This window comes from Ammospiza nelsoni, chromosome 7 (genome assembly GCF_027579445.1).
Source record: "Ammospiza nelsoni isolate bAmmNel1 chromosome 7, bAmmNel1.pri, whole genome shotgun sequence".
NCBI classification, from domain to species: Eukaryota; Metazoa; Chordata; class Aves; order Passeriformes; family Passerellidae; genus Ammospiza; species Ammospiza nelsoni.
Window position 1 is genome coordinate 17066818 of NC_080639.1, and position 19831 is coordinate 17086648.

Here is a 19831-nt window from a genome sequence, read left to right on the forward strand (position 1 = left end):
CAAATTTTAATAATGTGTTATTTTTTTTTTTTTCCAAAGATCAATAGATTTGAACTTCCTTCCATCAGTTGATCCTGAGACGGTATTGCAGACAGGTATAGTAAGTCAAAAAATTAGAATGTTGGCCAGTAAAGTGCATAATTCATTTTAGGCCCCAAGTGGAAGCATAGAGGGCACAGTTGTTGTCTTAGCCCTGTTCACAATGTAAGGAGCTTATTGGCTAATGTAATCTTTGGGTTAAAAAAGTGATGCTAAGAAATGGAAGAACTCCAAACATGTCTTTTTAAGTACTTTTTTTATAATCTCACTAACATCTTTACAATGTTACCATAACTATTATGTTTAATTTTTGGAATGCTTTGTTTCTAGCTGATGTCAATATATTTGCCTTATAGAATGAATTAATCTCAGTAGCCACCAAATGGTTAGAATACAGAAAGCATTTTCCTGCACAATTCTGACAATTTACATCAGTCTAATTCTGGACTGATCATCTGTGAGAAAAGTGAAGCATACGTGGCTTCTTGGACTCTCTTCAGCATTAAATGAGTTGGGATGCTTTAGCAGGTTGGGTTTAGGGTGAATTTCCTATTTGCAATAAAGTATAATAGTCTATTGATTTGGACTGGATTTTTGTTTTTTACTTTGTGTTTTTGTGGAATAAGTAATGCATAGTGTTAGGTGGTGATCAGTCTGAGTGCTTAGAATTTTTACCTTATAGCCTTATAGTAATGTGTGGATCACATGAAATATTTATCACAGTGGCTTTATGTCCCCTCTGTGTAAAAATTCAGTTCCTCTAGATGTGGGATAATACTGGTTTGAGTTAAAATGTGGAACAAAAATTTCTTACTCTAGTCTTTGAAGTTTTGAAACATGAAGTGTCTGTAGGCAGTGTCGCTAGATTTCAGCCTAATTGTGTATCCTTGTCTACAAGTAAAGATCTTTGTTCAAAACACCACTTCAGTTTTGTGTAAGCAGATGGCTCCTTAGCCCATTAGTTTATATGCATTCTGTGATTTCTTAATTCTGGTAATGAATTTTTTTGGTAGTATGAAGTTTCATAACTTCCATGGGACTGGATGATCCTTATGGCTCCTTTCCAGCTCAGCATATTCTGTGGCTAAATCATGGGAGTTTTAAGAGGCACCCTTTCTCTGTTAGAGTCCCTGTACTGAAAGGCTGAGAAAAAGAGAGATTAAACTCTCCCCAATTAATTTCTTACCTCCTAAGGACAGTTGTGAACAGAGGGTTTAGATAAAAGGCTTCTGTCTTCCATAACCACAGGTACTGTTTTCACAAGCTCCAAATCCATATATATGGATCTATGGTTCATAGAATTTGATAAGAACTTAGTTTGAAAAGATGGTTTTGCCTGGAAAAATGGTGATCGTTTGCTGCTGAAACAATACAATAAAATTTCAAAATTACCTCAGTAGAACAAACTTGTAAAAGCATAAATCCGTTTGCTCTGCAGCTATCTGTGCCTATCTGTGGAGTGTTACAAAGATGAAATCCAAGATGTTTGTGCTATAGTACAGCAAAATGTATTTTTCATTTCATAGTAATATATGCTGAGTAATTTAAAGTTGTTTGCTGCAATCTTCAAAGCCCTTGGCATTTTGAATGTTTCAGTAATAGCAGTTGAACTTAGTTTTTTGTGTCTGTATTTTCCTTGAGGTATTACTATTACTCAAGTAGTAGGTTTTTTCTTTTAGTGAACTGTGGTGTTACCATATTGAGACCTGCAGAACTAATGATCTCCAACTGGCACATTTTCACTTTCACACTAACATCTCTTCAGTGACCACACACTGTTCTATTTTAACTGTTTCTCTGAGCTTTTGAGGAACAAATCAATGGTCCGGGTTTACTTGTAGTGTCGTGTTTACATACTGAGAATTTTAACACAACAATAAGATTCTTCAAACAGTTTAGGCAAAAGATTAAATAGTCAAAATACACTTTTTTTGTGTATATGAAAGTCACTGCGTTCTAGAGAATCTGTACCCTGATAGGATGCTTAGGAGCACAAAGAAAAGGGCAAGACAGGTGAGAACAGAGTACTGAAAAATTAGTTATTATTCAGCTTCACACTCTCTATGAAGGAGTCGTACTTGCTATAAAAACTCTGAAAGACAACAGAGAAATTATATTGTCAGATTTTTAGTGCCTCCAGAGCGCTCATTGAATATAAGAACCTGAATTGTTTGAGAGAAATACTTTGGATGCTACTCACCATTTTGAAGTAAATCAGAATACTTCAGAGTTGTTTCAGACTCAAGATGGTGCTTTCAGTTTTCCTTACATTAATCAATGCTGTTGTCAATTTGAATGTTAGTCACAATATCTCTTTTATATATCTGAAATATACCACATTTCTTTTCCTCTGTTGTGTGACTGATCCAGTCCCACAAACTGCGACCAAAGCTCTGCATGAAATTGTATCATTAAACGTGCCCAATGTTTGAAAGATCATTAGCTGTAAAAATGCTGATGGTTTAAGGCAGTCTTACTGCTAATTTTTGTGGGTTTTTTCTTTGAATCTGGATTAACCAGGACACTCTGTGTATTCCTGAAGGTCACGAGTTGCTGTCGGAGCTGCAGCAGCGTCGGTTCAATGGGTCCGACGGAGGGGTCTCCTGGTCTCCCATGGACGACGAGCTGCTGGCCCAGCCGCAGGTGATGAAGCTCCTGGACTCCCTCAGGGAGCAGTACACCCGCTACCAGGAGGTTTGTAGGCAGCGCAGCAAACGCACACAGCTGGAGGAGATCCAGCAGAAGGTAATGCAGGTAAGCTTGCGGCTGTCCTTGAGTGCAGTGAGCTGGTTTTGAGCTCAAGTCTCAGACTGATTTCTGCAAAAATGAGGGGAGACCTTCATGCCTCCCCTCACTTCACAAATGTCAGTGTGCTGGTTTCACACAGTGCTTTACATTGTGGCTGCCACAGTGACTTTCCAAAGGCTGTTCTGGTATGTGGAGGTTGCTGTAAATGTGCTCTCTTGCCTTGGGGCTGTCCCTTTGCTGGGCACTGTGGCAGCCATGGCTGCATTGCTGGAGGTGCAAATGCCTGCCCTGCTGGCAAAGAGAGGAACACCTTTGCCTGAACATCAACTTTGCTTTGCTTCCCCTGCCCACAGCATTTAAAGTTCCTGTTACTGAAAATAAGCCATTATTTATTCCTTTATTTGTCTGATACTTGGTGGTTTAACTTGAGCTGAAGTGCTTAAACTGTCTGCATTTCAGGAACACCCTGACAAGAATGAATATCAGCTTCCTAATCAATTGCATGTTAAAGGTCATGATGAACTGGCGTGGTCCTTTGGAAACAGCCATGTAATTAGCCCTTCCAACATTTTCACAGCAGAGTCTCAGTAGAGAAAATCAAGGAAATGGAATTAATTTATTCATCTTGTGTTTATCACTTGAAATTAGATATGTGTATTTTTAAGATTCTATGTAGTTTGAATATGCAGAAAATTGAATAGATAATTGCTTTTAACCTTTCAGCATTGGCATTTCTAATGCATAAGGGGAGTGCATGTTGAGTACTTGCACTTTACAGCATTGTAGATATGGGTAAAAATAAAAACTAATCAATTTTGTGATGTCTAGCATTGAAATTAGAAATCTACTGAGGAGATAATTTTAATTTCTATAGCAATTTGATTACTGTAAAAAAATCTAAAAAGCACATGTCATTTGTTGATATATCGAGCTGGAAGTATTAAAAATATATGAGATTAATATAATCCTATATAGAGCATATCAGCGCAGCTGTGGATATAATCAGGTGAAGTTTCTTTCCTGTGTTTAAGTTTTAGTGGTTGAATAAGATGTGATTTTTATAGTACTTTGGCAAACTGACATTGTTAATGCATTTAAGTAGAATAGTTTACTATTACTCAGCCTCATTTTGCAATATTTGTAGTAGGAATAGTTACTTGTTTGCTGTGTGTACACTACAGATGTTACCTGCCAAGTGAACTCAGTTTCAGTACACAGGAAGAATGTGTTTTGCTCTTTTGCCAAATGAATCAGCTTTTTTTAAAGTGTGTTTAAAAGCTTTCTAAATGGCATACAAATATTTAAGAAAAACTTACTAGATCTGGGAAACTATTTCATTTATTTTGGGCTTACAGCAAAAAATTAGGCTAATAGAAAGAGTTAAAGGCTAAAAGTAGGAAGCTAATGATGCACAGAAGGAAGCCAATAGAGGGAAAGTGCCATGGAATTTTTTTTGACAAAATAAACAGAAGTTCCCATATAACAGTACTTGCAGTACTTTAATTGGAGTGGGTGTTTTACCCTGGTGCTGGTGGGGTTTTTTGGTGCGTGTTCTAATCTTCTGCTAGCTTTCTTTACAGCTACATTCATATTTTATTATTTGTATTATTTGTATTATATTACTAATCACTCCTGGATTGCTTTTGTGTTCCTGTTTCAATTTCACTATTTGCTGCTTGTCCTTACTGTGGCGTGCTTAGTTCTTACTCCTCTCTCAAAGCCCTCTTAATTCAAAACCAATTCTCTCCATTATGCCTTCAATATCCTACCCTCTCTTTTGAATTACCCCTTTTGCTTCTGTTCCAAGGTTTTGTTTCCCTCTCTTTTGTCTTTAATTTTGTAATGTAAAGGCTGCAGTGATTGTCAGAGGTCTTGTAATAAGCAGTTTTCCTAAATGCTGCTTATTATTGTAACTCTGTAGGCTAGGATAAACTCTGGCTTTGTCCCTCCTTAGGCAGAGGTGTTAATTACTGTTTCTAATCTTAATTCACAAAAATAACTGTGACCTCTTGCAGTAGTCTTGTCATTAATGATTTTAAAGTTTATTTTATGAAAATTACATCACATTTTTCTGCATGTCCGCTAGTAATTCTTCCCTCCTCAGTTTAGGCATCTGTCACAAGAGCAGCCATGTGCTGGCCTAAGCATTTGCAGAGTCAATGCAGAAGGTGCTGGAAACTTGCAATGGGGAGGTGGTCTTGGCCAGATAGGGCAACTGCTAAGCAGTGGCCTTGTGCACTGTTTCAGACTTGCATGAGAACTGTCAGTTCCATGTGGAAATTTTCCAGGCCACTGTGACCTTAGAGGGGGACATCTGGGTGCCTTCACTTCTAGGTCAGTTCCATATTTAACCCATAACAGCTGTGCAGAGGTGCTGATCACAACAGGAAGTTTCTCTTAAACAAAAAGAACCTGCAACTGTAGAGTCCTAATTTGTCCTAGAAATTATGAAAGCAGGGAAGACTGAGAATGCTTTTGGAGCAATGAATATATGCTCTGAAACAGTGCTTTGGCATGGGGCATAAAAGGGCAGTGGGAAGGCAGATACGTAATGACTCAGAGATGGAGTGAATTGAGGAGCCTTCTGTAATGATGATTGTTCTTGATTGCTGTTGCAGGGCAGTCTAGCAGCACTAGGAGAATGGTCCAATTAGTGCCTGTTTCATTTGTCTTCGTGGTTGTGGGGTTACATTGTGTATTGTATTATGTTTCCTGAAAATCTGTGTGAAGCTGTTTTGTGATTGATGTTTAAACAAAACTAGCGTTAAAGACAGGAAGCTGGCTTCCTATGCCTTTTTATTAAGGTTCAGAATCTAGAGGTATTCCTGCATTTCCCTACTTCAGGACTCCAGTACTAAGTGACTTCTGCACTTGGTTTCATTGCATCAATGTCTGTGTTCCAGATATTTAAAAATTTATCAGGGAATTTTTCCATAGATATCATCTGATAATTGAGAATTGTGTAAAGAAAACAAAATTTGAGACATTCTGCTTTGCTTTGATATTTGCTTTAATATTTACATGAAAAAATAGTTTCAAAATAATAATAAAAGAAATCCAATACTGTAGTCCAAAGTTGTGACCCTGCAAAGACAAATTCCATGAGATGTGGCTACAAAAACTCAGTAACAGGTTTCTGTTATTTGAATAGAGCAAGTTGGTGTGTAAGTTTAATTTTAAAATAAGTATGTATCCTCTACTTGAATGTTAGTTTATTCAGCAAAAAAAGAAGAGAGCTCTCAGGTGTGACGCTGAATACAGCTGGACATTGTAATCACTTTGGTAAAAAAAAATTCTGGTTTGAACACAAGACCTCCATTAGCATTGTGTTTTGAGCTCTTTTATTGACAAGAGATATGAAATGACAATTGTCTATTTGAGAAATCTTGTCATAGCTGCCACCTGTTTTCATGAAGCTGACATGCTAAGGTTAATGAAAAGTAGTTTCTACTTGAGAATTTGAAGAATGTGAATGGATTCACCAACAAGATTTTTACAGCACTAAAAAGATGTTTTTTTCATAAACATGTTTTTTAAAATTTCTGGTTACAAAATTCTGCTTATACCAGTCTTGGTGTAATTAATTTGCTACTTTGTTTTTATCATCTTTGTCTTTCTGACAGGTTGTCAATTGGCTGGAAGGACCTGGATCAGAACAGCTAAGAACCCAGTGGGGAATAGGAGATTCCATTAGAGCTTCACAAGCTTTGCAACAGAAGCATGAAGAGATTGAGAGTCAGCACAGTGTGAGATTTCCCATACCCTTTTCAAGTATCAAAATAATTCTAAATACATGTAGTCATGAGCAATGTATTTTGGTTATGAGTATCTAGGAATTTTTCACAGTGCATGATGTTCTGAGTTACAGAGGAAACTACCTGAGCAGTTATAGAGCTAATATGGTCATATTATATCTATTTGCATTTTTTTTTCCATTGTACAAAAATGCAGATTTCTATTTGTGATTTTTCTTGGGTTTAGTATGTTCCAGCAGTTCTTAAATTTTCATGTAGAGTAGAAGGAATAAATTTACTTTTTCCTCTCTGCCAAAATGTCTGACAAGTCCTGCACTTCTCAGGTGAATAACTTCATGTTTTTGTCTCTTAGACCACACTTAGCAGTAGCTGAAACTGACTTAAGACTTTCATTGATCAAGATTTTAGATATACTTTATGGTTGTAAATGTAAATGTAAATGACATTATGTCATCATTGTTGCCCCTTTTGGGACTGATGAGAAATTTATTCTGCTCTTGAATTTTTGACTGATTGCTAATTTAACTTTCTCATTGCTTTCTCTTTGTTCCCCTCCTTGCTCTTTTCATACTCTTTTTTTTCTGTGAGCAGATGGTAGAGGCAGGTCTGGGAGAAAAGAAAAAAAATTCAGAAAATGGATATTTATACTCCGTTTTGCATGATTTGTAAATAAATGATGCAAAAGCTGAAGACATAATTTACAAAATTCTAAACATCCCAATAGGAGCGAGACAAGAATACAAATTAAATCAAATATAGTAGGCCAATAGATGGTGCTGTTCCATAGAAATGCATAGGACACTTCAAGGTCAAAATTAGAGCTGTTGAGCAAACACATTTTGCTTTACAGGCATCTCAGCCATGCAAGATGTGAATGTGATCTGGATGTATCAAGCTGTTTTTAAATCTCACCAAATTGTTAAATATTTGAACTATTTTCCTCTGCAAAGACACCAACAGGACAACATAACTAAATCTTATGTATGTATTCAGTGATCAAGCCATGTGAAAAACAAATCTACAAATTTGAATTAAGTAGTATAGAGCTTTCCTTAAATAAGTAACAAGGATCGTTTTGAAGTTTCTGTGCCTGGATTCTCTTTTGTTCAGAAGACAGAGATTACTGCTGTCAGTAGATAGTATTCTCAGATAGAGAATACTGCTGTCAACAGCAATATTTTTCCAAAATTTGTAAGGAAATTATTGCTAGTTTCAGTCATGTCACTGAAAGTAACAGCTGGATAGTCCTGTGAACAGCTTTTAATAATAGCTGGTCACTTGAAAAAAAATGATCTTTTGTTTTAGTAGACCAGTACAGACATTTAAGCACTAGAAATTTGTTTTAAAATGGTGAATTCCACTTTTGGTGGAAGTTTATGGTGGGACTAGGAGCCACACATTGAACTCTTCCCATCTTTCTGCACTAAGTTTTTTATACTACAATGTGTGTAGTAACATCTACTAAGCACTTTATTGGGAGTTGATTTGAAATCAGGAATATTTTTTCCTTCTCTGTGAGATAGTGCAGTCTGTAATAACCTCCTCTTTCGATCTGATTATTTATTAGCCTCCAGTTGGATGTGTATACCATTCAAGGGCAATAAAATTATATTTGGCATTTTTAATTCTTTATCTTCTTGTGTTTCTAGGAGTGGTTTGCTGTTTATGTTGAGCTTAATCAGCAGATAGCAGCTCTTCTAAATGCAGGGGATGAGGAGGACCTTGTGGAATTGAAAGCATTGCAGCAACAGCTGAGTGATGTGTGTTACAGGCAGGCCAGTCAGCTGGAATTCAGGCAGAACCTATTACAAGCAGCACTTGAATTCCACAGTGTTGCCCAGGATGTAAGTGTTTCTTTTTCATTTTCTTTAAGGCACTGTCAATAAATTAGCGCATTAGTATTGTAAATGTTGACTACATTGGAAAAATACTCAGGGAGATGAGGGGAAATATCATGTCACTTGGAAAATTCTGTAAGTCATCATATACTGTAATTGAAACACTGAGAAAACTGGCTCCCCCTTGTTTTAGGAGGGAAGTACTTTGTAATATGTCTTACATTTCAGTAGAATTTGAAATAAAAGGGTAAAAGGGTTACTAGTTGAAAAGTTACTTTTTTTGCCCCTCTTTTTTATTTAGAGGCTTATGCATTAATTGAACTGGAGTTTGATGTACTTTTCTTTTTGTAAAATGGCGTGTTCATTTCCTATGTTTTTCTTAAAAAACAAGTAGAATCTTGGCTTCTACTCTCCCACCATCTAGGGATGTGTGCTCTTGGATTTCTACAAGGCAGATGGGTCATTTATCTTGGCTTTCATTTCCTCTAGCTCCAAAGAGAAATTTGAAAATGATAAATTTCCAAACATTTAGAATGTTTTAGAACCAACCATCTGAAGCTCAAACTTCTTTTTAAATATTAGCATTTATGTTCTTACATTTTAGTTGTCTCAGCAATTGGATGGTTTACTCGGAATGTTGTGTGTGGATGTAGCACCAGCAGATGGAGCATCAATTCAACAAACATTGAAACTACTGGAAGAGAAATTAAAAAGTGTTGGTAAGCAAGATATTTATGCATTTCAGACACACACATTCTAGTAAGTGCATTACAGGGGGAAGAAAGAGTAATCCCTTTTTAAAAAATCACCAAAAAAGCAGGGGGAAAAGATCTTATGACTTCTGATTCCTCACTATGTAATGTTCCACTGAGTTACTTTGGACTGGCTTTTGTCTGGGGAAGTGATCTGGAACTGTTCTCTTTTGAAGATGTTTTACATCCAATATATATATTTGTTATATGCCGTTATCATGCATTTCATCTGTAAACAAACTTCTTTCTCCCATTAATCTTCTTTAATGGTTTAGGATTATAATGCTTAGATGATCTTTTTGTCTCCAGAATTGACACCTTGATGATTAAGGTTTTATCCCCTCACTTTTGGAATGCTTGTACTGGGTATTTTGCAGTAACTTTGAATGTATATGTTAATAAATGGCACATTGAAGGTTGTGACACTGTCAAGCACATGGAATTATTTCAGTTGGAAGGGGTCTACAGTGATCAGCTTGTTCATTAAGTGTGGGAGAAAGAGCTGCAAAGAAAAATAATTTATGGCAGAAGTAGGTATGATTGGAATAAAGCAGTTTGATGCATAAATGAGATATTCCTTCAGGAAAACAAATAGTAAAGCTGCCAAATAAGAGATGTAACAGCAGATCCCAAGGGTTGACAAATTTCAGTGTAGAAAATTGTATCAGCCATATCAGATGTATTATAAAGTAGTAACTTGTGCCAGCAGTGGAAGAACACTTAGGTTACAACTGCTTAGCAGGGATAAATATTTTAGGAATTATCTAACTGTGTGGATGAAAGACACTAATTAGCTATGTATATGCTGAAAAGCTGACATGCTGTCAACTTCTATTCCTTTTCTTGTTATCTGCTAGGTCATAAAATAGCAAAGCCTTAGTTCTTTGTTAATACAGACAAATGCTCACTCAAACGAGAGTTGGACAGGGTGGTGAAGGACATAGTAATGTCCTTGTCATTTTCCAGGTTCCAGTCTTGATCTGTGAATGATTCTCTTTTCTCCAGTGAGGAGAAAACCCACCAAAATTCTGAGTGATCGCTGACCTATTTTTTTTCTCATTCTCTTATTAGACTTAGGTTTGCAAGGCTTGCGTGAGAAAGGTCAAAGTCTTCTTGATCAGATATCTAACCAGGCATCATGGGCCTATGGGAAGGATGTGACCATTGAAAACAAAGAAAATGTGGACCATATCCAAGGAGTGATGGAAGATATGCAGCTAAGAAAACAAAGGTAAGAACAACAATTCGAGTCATTAAGATTTTTGTGTGTTAGCAAGTCGCTTTTTATACCATTTAATTTGTTGTAAAGAGCCCATTTTGTTTTATGTTCATGAAAGGGATGTATTACAACTGTAATTTATATTTGTAGTATATTTGAATGGGACAGAAACTTCCCTGACTAATTTGTTGTAGTGTATTCCTAAAAACAAGCACCTTTTCTATTTTGGTACTCGATGGAGTACTTGAATGCTTTCCTGTCCTTGTAAATGTCAGAAATTATACATTCCTTTTATATGGAGTTATGAAAATATGCAAGAGGTGTCCTTTACATGTTAGCAGTTTGAGATGGGAGTATAATGTAATTACAATTGTGGTGATGGGTGTAAAATTATGTATTAAACAGCCTTGTTTGTCCTCTTTATCACAAGCTCTGTCCTTTGAGTATGGTATTTTCATTTCTGAAGATAGGAAGACAAATGAGGTGGTATTGGAGGGTACAAAATGGAGGCTCAGATTTCAGAAGAGCAGATGATGGCATACAGGACCATACAGTCACCCCAGGACATGGGGTTTGAATTTTAGGAAACCATATAGAGTGAGGGATGAGGTTGGGAAAAGTGTTGGAAGGAGTTGAATTTATAAGAAGGATGGATTTTGCCATCATCCTCTTCCTCCAAAATTTGATTATTTGTACTTAAATATGTAGTAGTACTGGATTGTTTTGTAGTACTGCCTTTTTTTCTACTGAACAGTGTGAAAGAATTAGAAGCTATTGCCAGTAATACTGCTGGAAGCCCTGAGACCATGTAATACTGTCCATAGAAATGGCCTGGTGTTCAAGGGCATTGGCTGAGCAAAGAGGTGCCTCTAGGCAACAGCAAGCTCTAGTGAGCATCAAATTGCCCGTTTTACAAATTAATTCCACTATTCTTAAATTGTTTTCTTAGGGAGCTTAGTGTAAGGAGCTATGTGTTTTGGTAGAGCTTAGAGAAAATACTGTTTTAAGTCTGCCCTCTAGATCCTATTAATTTAAGCAATACTTGTGTTTAGAGGGCAAGCTGCAAAAAGCTACAGAGGATGTGTCACTGTGCAGTAAAATGGCAGTTGGAATTTCATATGAGAAAAGAGATGTGCATGGGAGAAGGGGAGACTTTGTATACACAGTAATAAATTCTGAATCAGCTGTGAACTCAAAGATAAACATTGGAAAACTTGAAGAAATTGCTTTAGTGTTCAAATACACAGAGAAAAGCAAGTAGAGTGCCAAGAATTATTAGGAAAGGAATAAAAAACTGAAAGAAGGATGTCATTGTGTCAGTATATAGATTGGTAGTCGATTTCTGTTTGTGTTACACAATTCTGCTCTGTATTCTCAGAAGGGTTATAGAATTGTGGGAAGTCATTTAGAGGACTAAAACATCAATAGTATTTGCAGACAAAGGTATGAAGCAGCTTTCAGATTGTGAATGATTAAACAAGGTTATTTAGCCTGGATGAGAAACAAAAAAGTGAAAGGACTAAGTATCTCTCAGTAGCATGTAATAGTATTTTTTGCTATTTAATTTTGTTTTCCAACTTCTGTTGAATGTTTCTTGTTGTTTACATACACATGTTGTAATGTTTATTTTTAGGGGCATTTTGCTGCTTTATTTATGATTTTGGAACCTATAAACTGTTTTCCTGCATTATTAGAGCAGATGATGTCCTTTCTGTAAGCATTGCAGGATGTAACAAAACGCAGCATGCTAACAAACTGTTCTTTGGAAGAGCTTATGTTTGTAACCAATTTGGAAAGGATCATGCACACAGTCTTTTGCATTTGCTTATAAAGCCAACTGTTGTTGACATTAGTAATTCCATTTGCACTGAACAGGAGCGTGAGTCTTGCTGTCTACTTTGTAGGCTCTGAAATTGAAGTGGAAAGCATTCTGCTAGATGTATTAGCTTAGGTCTCATTGTGGAAAGAGAAGGATTTTCAACACTTCTATTGGAATTCTGGAGAAAGAACTGCAAACTGTGTTCAACTCAGAACAAGATAATTAGGGTCAGTTTTTATATCAATTAGATTTTGAAATGCTTCCTGACAAGTAAAGCAGAGGACAACATCATATAAGGGTGCAGATATTACCATCTCTAATGAGCTAAAAAGAAAAATGGAAAAATGTATTATCTTTTAATCAGCCTCATTGTATTCATTAAGAAACATTGCCCCCAACAAACAGTACAGTTCAGAATTATGCCAAGTTGAAGCCCACTTTCATCTGAATTCTAATAGGACAAAGTTTGTGTTAGCCTCTGTTTTGCAGAGCTTCCCAGTGCAGCAAGGTAAGGAACCTGGGATGCTCCTGCAAGACCTTGTAGCTGTCTCTGGTGTTACTGCCTCAAGCTTAGCCATATCAGGAATCTTGAGGATCATGATTTTGGTGACTTGGAGTGCTCAGTTCTACTTATTGCAACTTTCTCATTGTTGTTTGTGGCATGAGGTGGTTTTGCCAAGCTAAGCAGCTTTGATCACCTTTTCATGAATGCTTGTATCTTAATGTTTCTCACTTGAAAACATTTTTGTCAATGTCATAGTGTTTTGTGTCTGCTGTACATGTGTTGATGAATCTTTGTGTGCTGCTGTTTAAGGTGTGAGGATATGGTGGATGTGCGGAGACTGAAGATGCTTCAGATGGTGCAGTTATTTAAATGTGAAGAAGATGCTGCTCAGGTATGGAAATACCTCTAGAATTTTGTCATTCTGATATTTGTAGTCCACTGGGTTGATTTATGGGGGCTGGTAGCTTAACAGTACTTTTTTTTCAGCTTTCAAATGTAGTTTTATTTAGGGAATATGTACAGTGAAAATAAAGGCTATAGCAGTGTCTGCAAATAGTATATTTGGGGATTGCATGCATGATCTACCAGCTTGTGATAGCTCATTTAACTTTTTTCTGTATCAAAAGTATATGCTAGTACTGAAGTAATGCCACCCTTCTGGTTTAATTTCTTTTTAACGTATTAGTTTTTGTTCTTTTGGCTTGTTTTTAAGGCAGTAGAATGGTTAAGTGAACTGTTGGATGCTCTGCTGAAGACACACATCCGACTGGGAGATGATGCTCAAGAAACAAAAGTTTTACTAGAGAAACATCGAAAATTTGTTGATGTTGCCCAGGTGAAATGTGTTTTTTTTTTCTAGCAATATGTGGTTTGTGCAGTTTCACATCCTCTCCTAAACAGAATCAATATCTGTATAGGCAGTCATTGAACAGCTGTCACTGGTCTTACTGGTTTCCCTCAGTGCCTGAGTGAAGAAATTGATTGTTGAAGTTGGAGATGGGCCTAATGAGATGTTGCAGTTCCATCCAGAGCAGCAATGCTGCAGGTCCCTACCTTAGTTAACCTTCACATAGGCAATGCAAACAACCAAACAAAGTTCACTGGCTTTTGTGAAAGATATATCTCAAACAGTCTTTAAAATTACATTTGACAAGCTGGGTCAAAGCACCTGGTCAGATGTTTTGTCAGTCGTTTGCTGCTTTTAGGAGTGTCTAAATTTGACTTGTTAATTAACAGATGTGATGTTTTCTAATTCCACCTGCTGCACTGGAGTTTCCTCTTTTGATGAATAAGAGTTGATGGCCGGAGGATCATTTGCTGTTACAGTGATTGCCTCAGGGCACCTGGATGCTGGCTGACCACAGACATGGTGTCAGTAAAATCAGGGAGACAGTCCTCTCAGCAGTGGATATCAAGTATCCCTTAGAAGATCCAAACAACTATTCAGAATTCTTGGGAAGCTCTCTTCCTTTGCCAGTGTGAACACTAGGCAGCAGTGGATATTGGATTTTTTTTTTTAAAGAGTTAAAGCACTTTTGGTCATTACAATTTTATTCTTACTTTTTCCAGTTGACCAGATTAGTTCAATGTACTTTGTGAACCTAAATTGTGGAGTTTCCATAAACTTGCCTGCTGTTGTTGCTTTAAGAAGCTGTTTCATTGCCAGGTAAAGTGCAGGGTTTTTACATGACTTACTCTCCCATCCCCTCCAATTTTTAGAGTACTTACGATTACGGGAGACAGCTACTGCAGGCAACAGTGGTCCTGTGCCAGTCCTTGAGATGCACTTCAAGGTCCTCAGGGGACACACTTCCCAGACTGAACAGAGTGTGGAAACAGTTTACAGTGACTTCTGAAGAAAGAGTGCACCGGTTGGAAACAGCTGTCGCATTTCATTCAACTGCTGAAAAGGTGAGTGTTGTGTTTTATTAAGAAGAAAAAATTTTTACCTGAGTTCAGGCAAACAAAATGTAAGAAATGTGAAGCTGCCAGTGTTTATATTTACCCTTTCTAAATATTTTTTTAATGGCAGAAAGAAGAATTTACATATATTTTTCCAACCGTTAACTTCAGTACTTAATGTAATAATTTTTCATATACCCATACTGGTGTAGGGCCCCCTTAACAAAAAGAACAGCACTCTTCAAATGGGAGCTCTTATATTGATGTTAAAGCATTTCTTTATGTCTTTTAGACTGTAATTCTTAAAAGCCGGGAGCACTTCTTTGTGCAAGGTATGATACAAAGCTATCAGGTCGTTTAAGTTCTTTGAAGAGTTAAAGGTGTATTGCCCTTTAGGCTGTATAGATTTTGGATGGGTTAACCTTCTCACAAACTGTAAATGAGGGCAGCTCTTGCCACTTTAATTTCCACATGTGCTGTCGTGTTCCATCTTGTGTTTTGCACCTGGTGGGGTTTGAATGTGCTTTCTTCCTGAGCACACTCTACCTTGATATGGTTTTCAGACTCCTATAACCAAATGTCTCGCTGCTGCATCCAGTCAAGTGATGCAAGAAACACACTGGAGGACGAGCAGTCAGCAACAATGTGATGAGGATTAGTTGCTGAAGGGGAAAATATTGAGAGCTTTCAAATGCTTGAACTTGAGACAATGTCCTTTAATGTAGGTCATGAGGGATAGGACCTTTTTGTCCACACCTGCTTTTTTGGGTGAAGCAGTGTATTTTAAAAAATCAATTTAGAGTACGTATCTCAAATATTGATAATAAAATTGCATGTAACTGGAAAAAAAAGCAAATCTTGCACATGGTAAAATAAATCCATTTTGTCATTAAAAGAGAGCATGGATTCAGAGTTGATTAATTTGCTCCTTAGTTTTATTCATTTCTTATTTGTATTAGTGGAAAATACTTTGAATTGGCAGGCATTGGGAGTTGGTGGAGCTTCACAAAAGCAGAAATAGATCATCTGTGCTTCCAGAGGTTTACCTGATACCAAATTAAATTTCAGTGGTTCATAAACTCTTAGAAGAGTAGAATCTCTCAATCCATATTATGAGCATTCTTTCATTATTGCAGTAGTTAATTGCTGGGTTTAGGCAATCTTAAGTTTAAAGAAAAGTAAATTAATGTCTGACAAAACAATGCTCTTGTTCAAAAACCTAATTCTCCTTTCACTATTGGACATATATTAATGAGTCTGTGTGGAAAATAGACTGTTAATATCCATGCTGCTTGGGAAAAAAGTAAGAAGTGGCAAAGTGAGAAGTAGAAGAAAATAGAGTACTGAGTACTGGTATTGAGTTACAATCCCATCTGGAAAGACTTGTGTTCAGATTTTTTTTTAGTCCTACCTGTTCTGTTCCAGATGTAGTTTTTAGTTTTGAAACCTTTTGTTAGCAGTCTTCATTGACCCTGGTGTTTCCACTTTAAATTGCTGTCTTGTATGTTTAATGGTGTCAGTCACTATTTTTATGCGTTTCATATTGTTGCAGGAATATTGTCAAGGAAGACTACTTTTTATTCCCTCCTAGAAGTAATGTAAAACATTCTAATACAAATAACTGGTAGCCCTGAACATTCTTCTTAATGAACTTTAATCAGCATTTTCCTTTCTTGAATTATATGTGTCAGTTGATCTCTTGTAAATGTGGCAGTGGAAATGCCAAAAGAACATCCACTCTTCCAGTTAAAAAACTACATGCAATCCCTTGTGTACTTTATTCTGTATTTTCTTACTTTTATTGAACAGATTTTGCAGGAATGTCCAGACCAGCCAGAAGCTTTTCATGAAATGGAACAATTTGATGAAATTGAAGCAGTTGGGAAATCACTGTTGGACAGACTAACAGTGCCTGTAGTTTATCCTGATGGGTATGTAGAATGGTTTCTGATACCTTTGGTAAACTTGTATCATAGTCTCACATGCAGAAGAATCCTGAAGGCTTATTGCTGAAACAGAAAAGTGAGCACCTTGTTTTTATAAAATTTGAAATAGGACCTGTCTGCTTTCTATGAAAAAATGGGAAGGAATTTTTAATGAGTACTAATGCACTGCCTTTTCAAAGTAGTGACTTTTTCACACTGAATGATTATTGATTTATGCAGTTTTTACACCAGCACAGTATGCAGAAGTAACAGAAGAATGACCAGTCCCTGTCTCTTCTCCCTGAAAAAAGATACCAGATGAGAATTACAGGATTTCTCTTTCTTTATTTGCAATTCTATCTATCTAAGCCAGTATATTGAAGATAAATTTATATTTTATTTATTTGGTAAACAAAACAGTACTTTCCTTGAGAATTATTCATATTAACTTTAAATTGGTAGCTCTCAAGCTACAAAGGCAAATTGAATTTGGAATCTCAGCCATAATAAAACTCAGTTATCTGTGTTTAATAATGTCTGTTGTTATGCTGAGCTTGTAGTTAATTTCTACATGAGTTACAGCCAAGCTATGGAGCAGTCTCTGGTGTGTAGGATGCCACACCATAATGAAAAAGGTCTGAAATAAGTACATTGAATTAGAGGCTGAAGCCTTATGAGATAACATCAGGCAACTGTGTTAAGCATTACCTGAAGTCTACCTGAAAAACACAGTTGCAGGAAGCTGGACATGAAAATTTATTGTCATCATATGTCCCAAATGCCATATTCTAAATACCCCACCTTCTGCAGGGTAGATCCTTCAATACAGAGTGCTAATCATGAAGATGGGCCCAGGCCTGAATTAGTAGTGATTTTCACTGTTCTTTCAACAGTGTGTTTGAAAATAGTGGAGGACTGTAGAAAAAACCCCAAAACAAAACAAACAAAAAACTGACCCAAAACCAGATCAAGAAGTGTTTGTTGAAGTGATCTGGTAAAAGTAACAACTGTTCAATCCTGAACATTATTTTTGACCCCTCTGGAATTTCAGTAGAGTTTTGCATATCCCCCTTCACAAAAATGGTATGGAAGTTGTCCTGGATATCAGGACCCCCTGCTCATCATCCTGATATTCTGGTTTTGAAGTGTTTGGCATATAGTTTGAAAAGGGTTTGCTGATTATTAGAAATAGTTTGAAATTTAAGAACATACAAAATGTCATAAATGATTGGGGGGCATTTTCATCAGCCTGTTCACCTCCTCAGACTTTTGCCAGTATCTTTTTGGAAACTCAGGTCACTGTTCCCTCTCCTGCCCATGGCTTCTGCACTGTATGAGGAAATGCTGAGATCCATGTGCAGTTATGCAGTCTGACCAGTTACCTCCTCAAATGAGTGTATTCTTGCACAGAGTATTTTTTCTGTCCAGTTTTGCCTGTCTGAAAGTCCTCTGTCCTACTGCCATTTCCAGAGTGTACAGCTTCTCTGCTTTGTAACTAGATTTAATACCTGTTCTTCTGAAACACATATTCTGTTCAAACCCTCCCTTTGCTGACAGCTTGGTTAGTGGCTTCCCTAACATTTCAGCTGCTCTTTTTTGTATTTGAATTACATAGCCATGTCTTCCTTTCAGTTTGAGAGGTAGATGGCCTAATTTGACAGCATGTGGTTGACTTAACATGTGAAGAGTCCTTTAATAATGCAGCAATTCTAAAAACTCAGAATTCCTGTATAGACAGGTATCACAGATTGTCACAGCATGCAAAATTGTCAGATGGACTTGGGGGAGAGCCAGAGAGGGGTGGTAATAAAGAGAGTTGGGAAGCATCCAGTTGTGCTTCTAGAATAGTGCCTAGCTGTTCAAATCACAGAATGGTTTGGGTTGGAAGGGACATTTAAAATAAACCAGTTCCAATCCCCTTTCCAAGGGCAGGGACACCTTTCACTAGACCAGCAGTGTCTCAATACCCTCAAACTTCTGTTGATAGTGTGTTTTGGATATGAAAGGCTCATTGAGTATTTGTAACAATTTCATTAAAATTTGCTGTTAAGTCTTCATCACTAAGTCTCCAAAGCTTTCAAAGGTGGTTTTTAAATGACAAGAGGGAAAAGTGGCTATTTTTCTCATCAGTTTTGTGTTTTCTACTTCAATTAACAGGTGTATTCATGTACTGACTTACTACTGATAATTTATTGTGGTTTGGGTTTTTTCTAGGTCTGAGCAGTACTTTGGGAGCCCAAGTGATATGGCTTCTGCAGCAGAACACATCAGGGAGAAGATGAAGTTAGTTAGCCTGAAAAAGCAGCAGCTGAGACAACCAGAAGCCACTACCCCAGAGAGCTAATACTGACCTTGTCTATGAATTCATAACAGGACTTCAGTTTGTAATCCAGCATGTTGTTTGCATATTACAGAATTTGGTATAATATATTAAAATGCATTTCACAGCTGTTACGAGTCTCATCTTTTTTTCAAAGTAAATGTTCTCAGCATCTTAACACTCTACATCTATCAAGCCATAATTATTTAACATGCTATGAAACCATAGACTCCAAGTATCTTATGAAAAGGAACTGTAAACTTTGCACTGAAATTTGCTGTAAAGCTTTACCTGACCTGTCAGCTGCTTCTTAGTTAGACAGCTGATGCAAGCTTTGAGTGGTGCTAATTAAAGTGTTAGAAGTTCCATATTATGAAACTCTAGTTCTTGCTTCCCCCATGCCCAGGTGATGTAGTAATTTTAGACTGTGAGGAAAGTACCTGCAGTGTAGACTGTGGTAACCCTGTAATTTTAATTTGAAATACTTAAAAAAAAATCATTTTTATTGTGCCAGTATGCACCCTGCCCATCAGATCTTTGATATTATCAAATTCATTAAACAGATGTTTTCCTATTTGTATTGATAATGTATTAAAAGCTGTTTGTGCTTAATAAAAATCATCTTTTTAAAATCTAAGATAAATTTGTTCTGGTCTGTATTTCCAAATATTGTTTATATTACATATGATAAGTGGTAGTAAAAATAATTGCTCCCCTGATATGTTTAGAAAATTTGTATATTTTTTCTTATGAAATACATTATAGCTATAAGAGAACTGCTCTTGAACTATTACTGATGGGTGCAAAAGTCCTGACTATTTTATTCTTTCTTCCTGGTAGAAGTACTTGCACAAAAGTAAGATCGTATTTGTGTAAGTCAGTGTTATATTAATCATAGTTTTGTTGCCTTGTAAGACTAGCACATGTCTCCTGTGCTTTATTTCTAAGTCCTTTGTTTCCTTTCGATGGAGAATCCTGAATAATGTGAATATATCCCTGTTGGTACCTT

At 36.7% G+C, this 19831-nt stretch overlaps 1 protein-coding gene across 5 annotated transcripts in view; it reads left to right on the forward strand.

The window, feature by feature from the left end:
- SESTD1 (SEC14 and spectrin domain containing 1) overlaps positions 1-19465 on the forward strand; it is a 49087-nt gene extending 29622 nt beyond the window's left edge. For 4 of the 5 annotated variants that reach the window (XM_059476177.1, XM_059476179.1, XM_059476180.1 and 1 more), the window contains 11 exons: positions 40-95; positions 2582-2793; positions 6411-6533; positions 8192-8386; positions 8985-9099; positions 10204-10363; positions 12985-13066; positions 13388-13510; positions 14395-14586; positions 16387-16508; positions 18717-19465. In XM_059476177.1, the coding sequence (XP_059332160.1) occupies positions 40-95; positions 2582-2793; positions 6411-6533; positions 8192-8386; positions 8985-9099; positions 10204-10363; positions 12985-13066; positions 13388-13510; positions 14395-14586; positions 16387-16508; positions 18717-18846 (1510 nt within the window). In that variant the 3' untranslated portion in view covers positions 18847-19465. The remainder of the gene's footprint in view (positions 1-39; positions 96-2581; positions 2794-6410; positions 6534-8191; positions 8387-8984; positions 9100-10203; positions 10364-12984; positions 13067-13387; positions 13511-14394; positions 14587-16386; positions 16509-18716) is intronic. The other variant, XM_059476181.1, reaches the window with a different exon arrangement.
- The last annotated feature ends 366 nt before the right edge of the window (positions 19466-19831 follow it).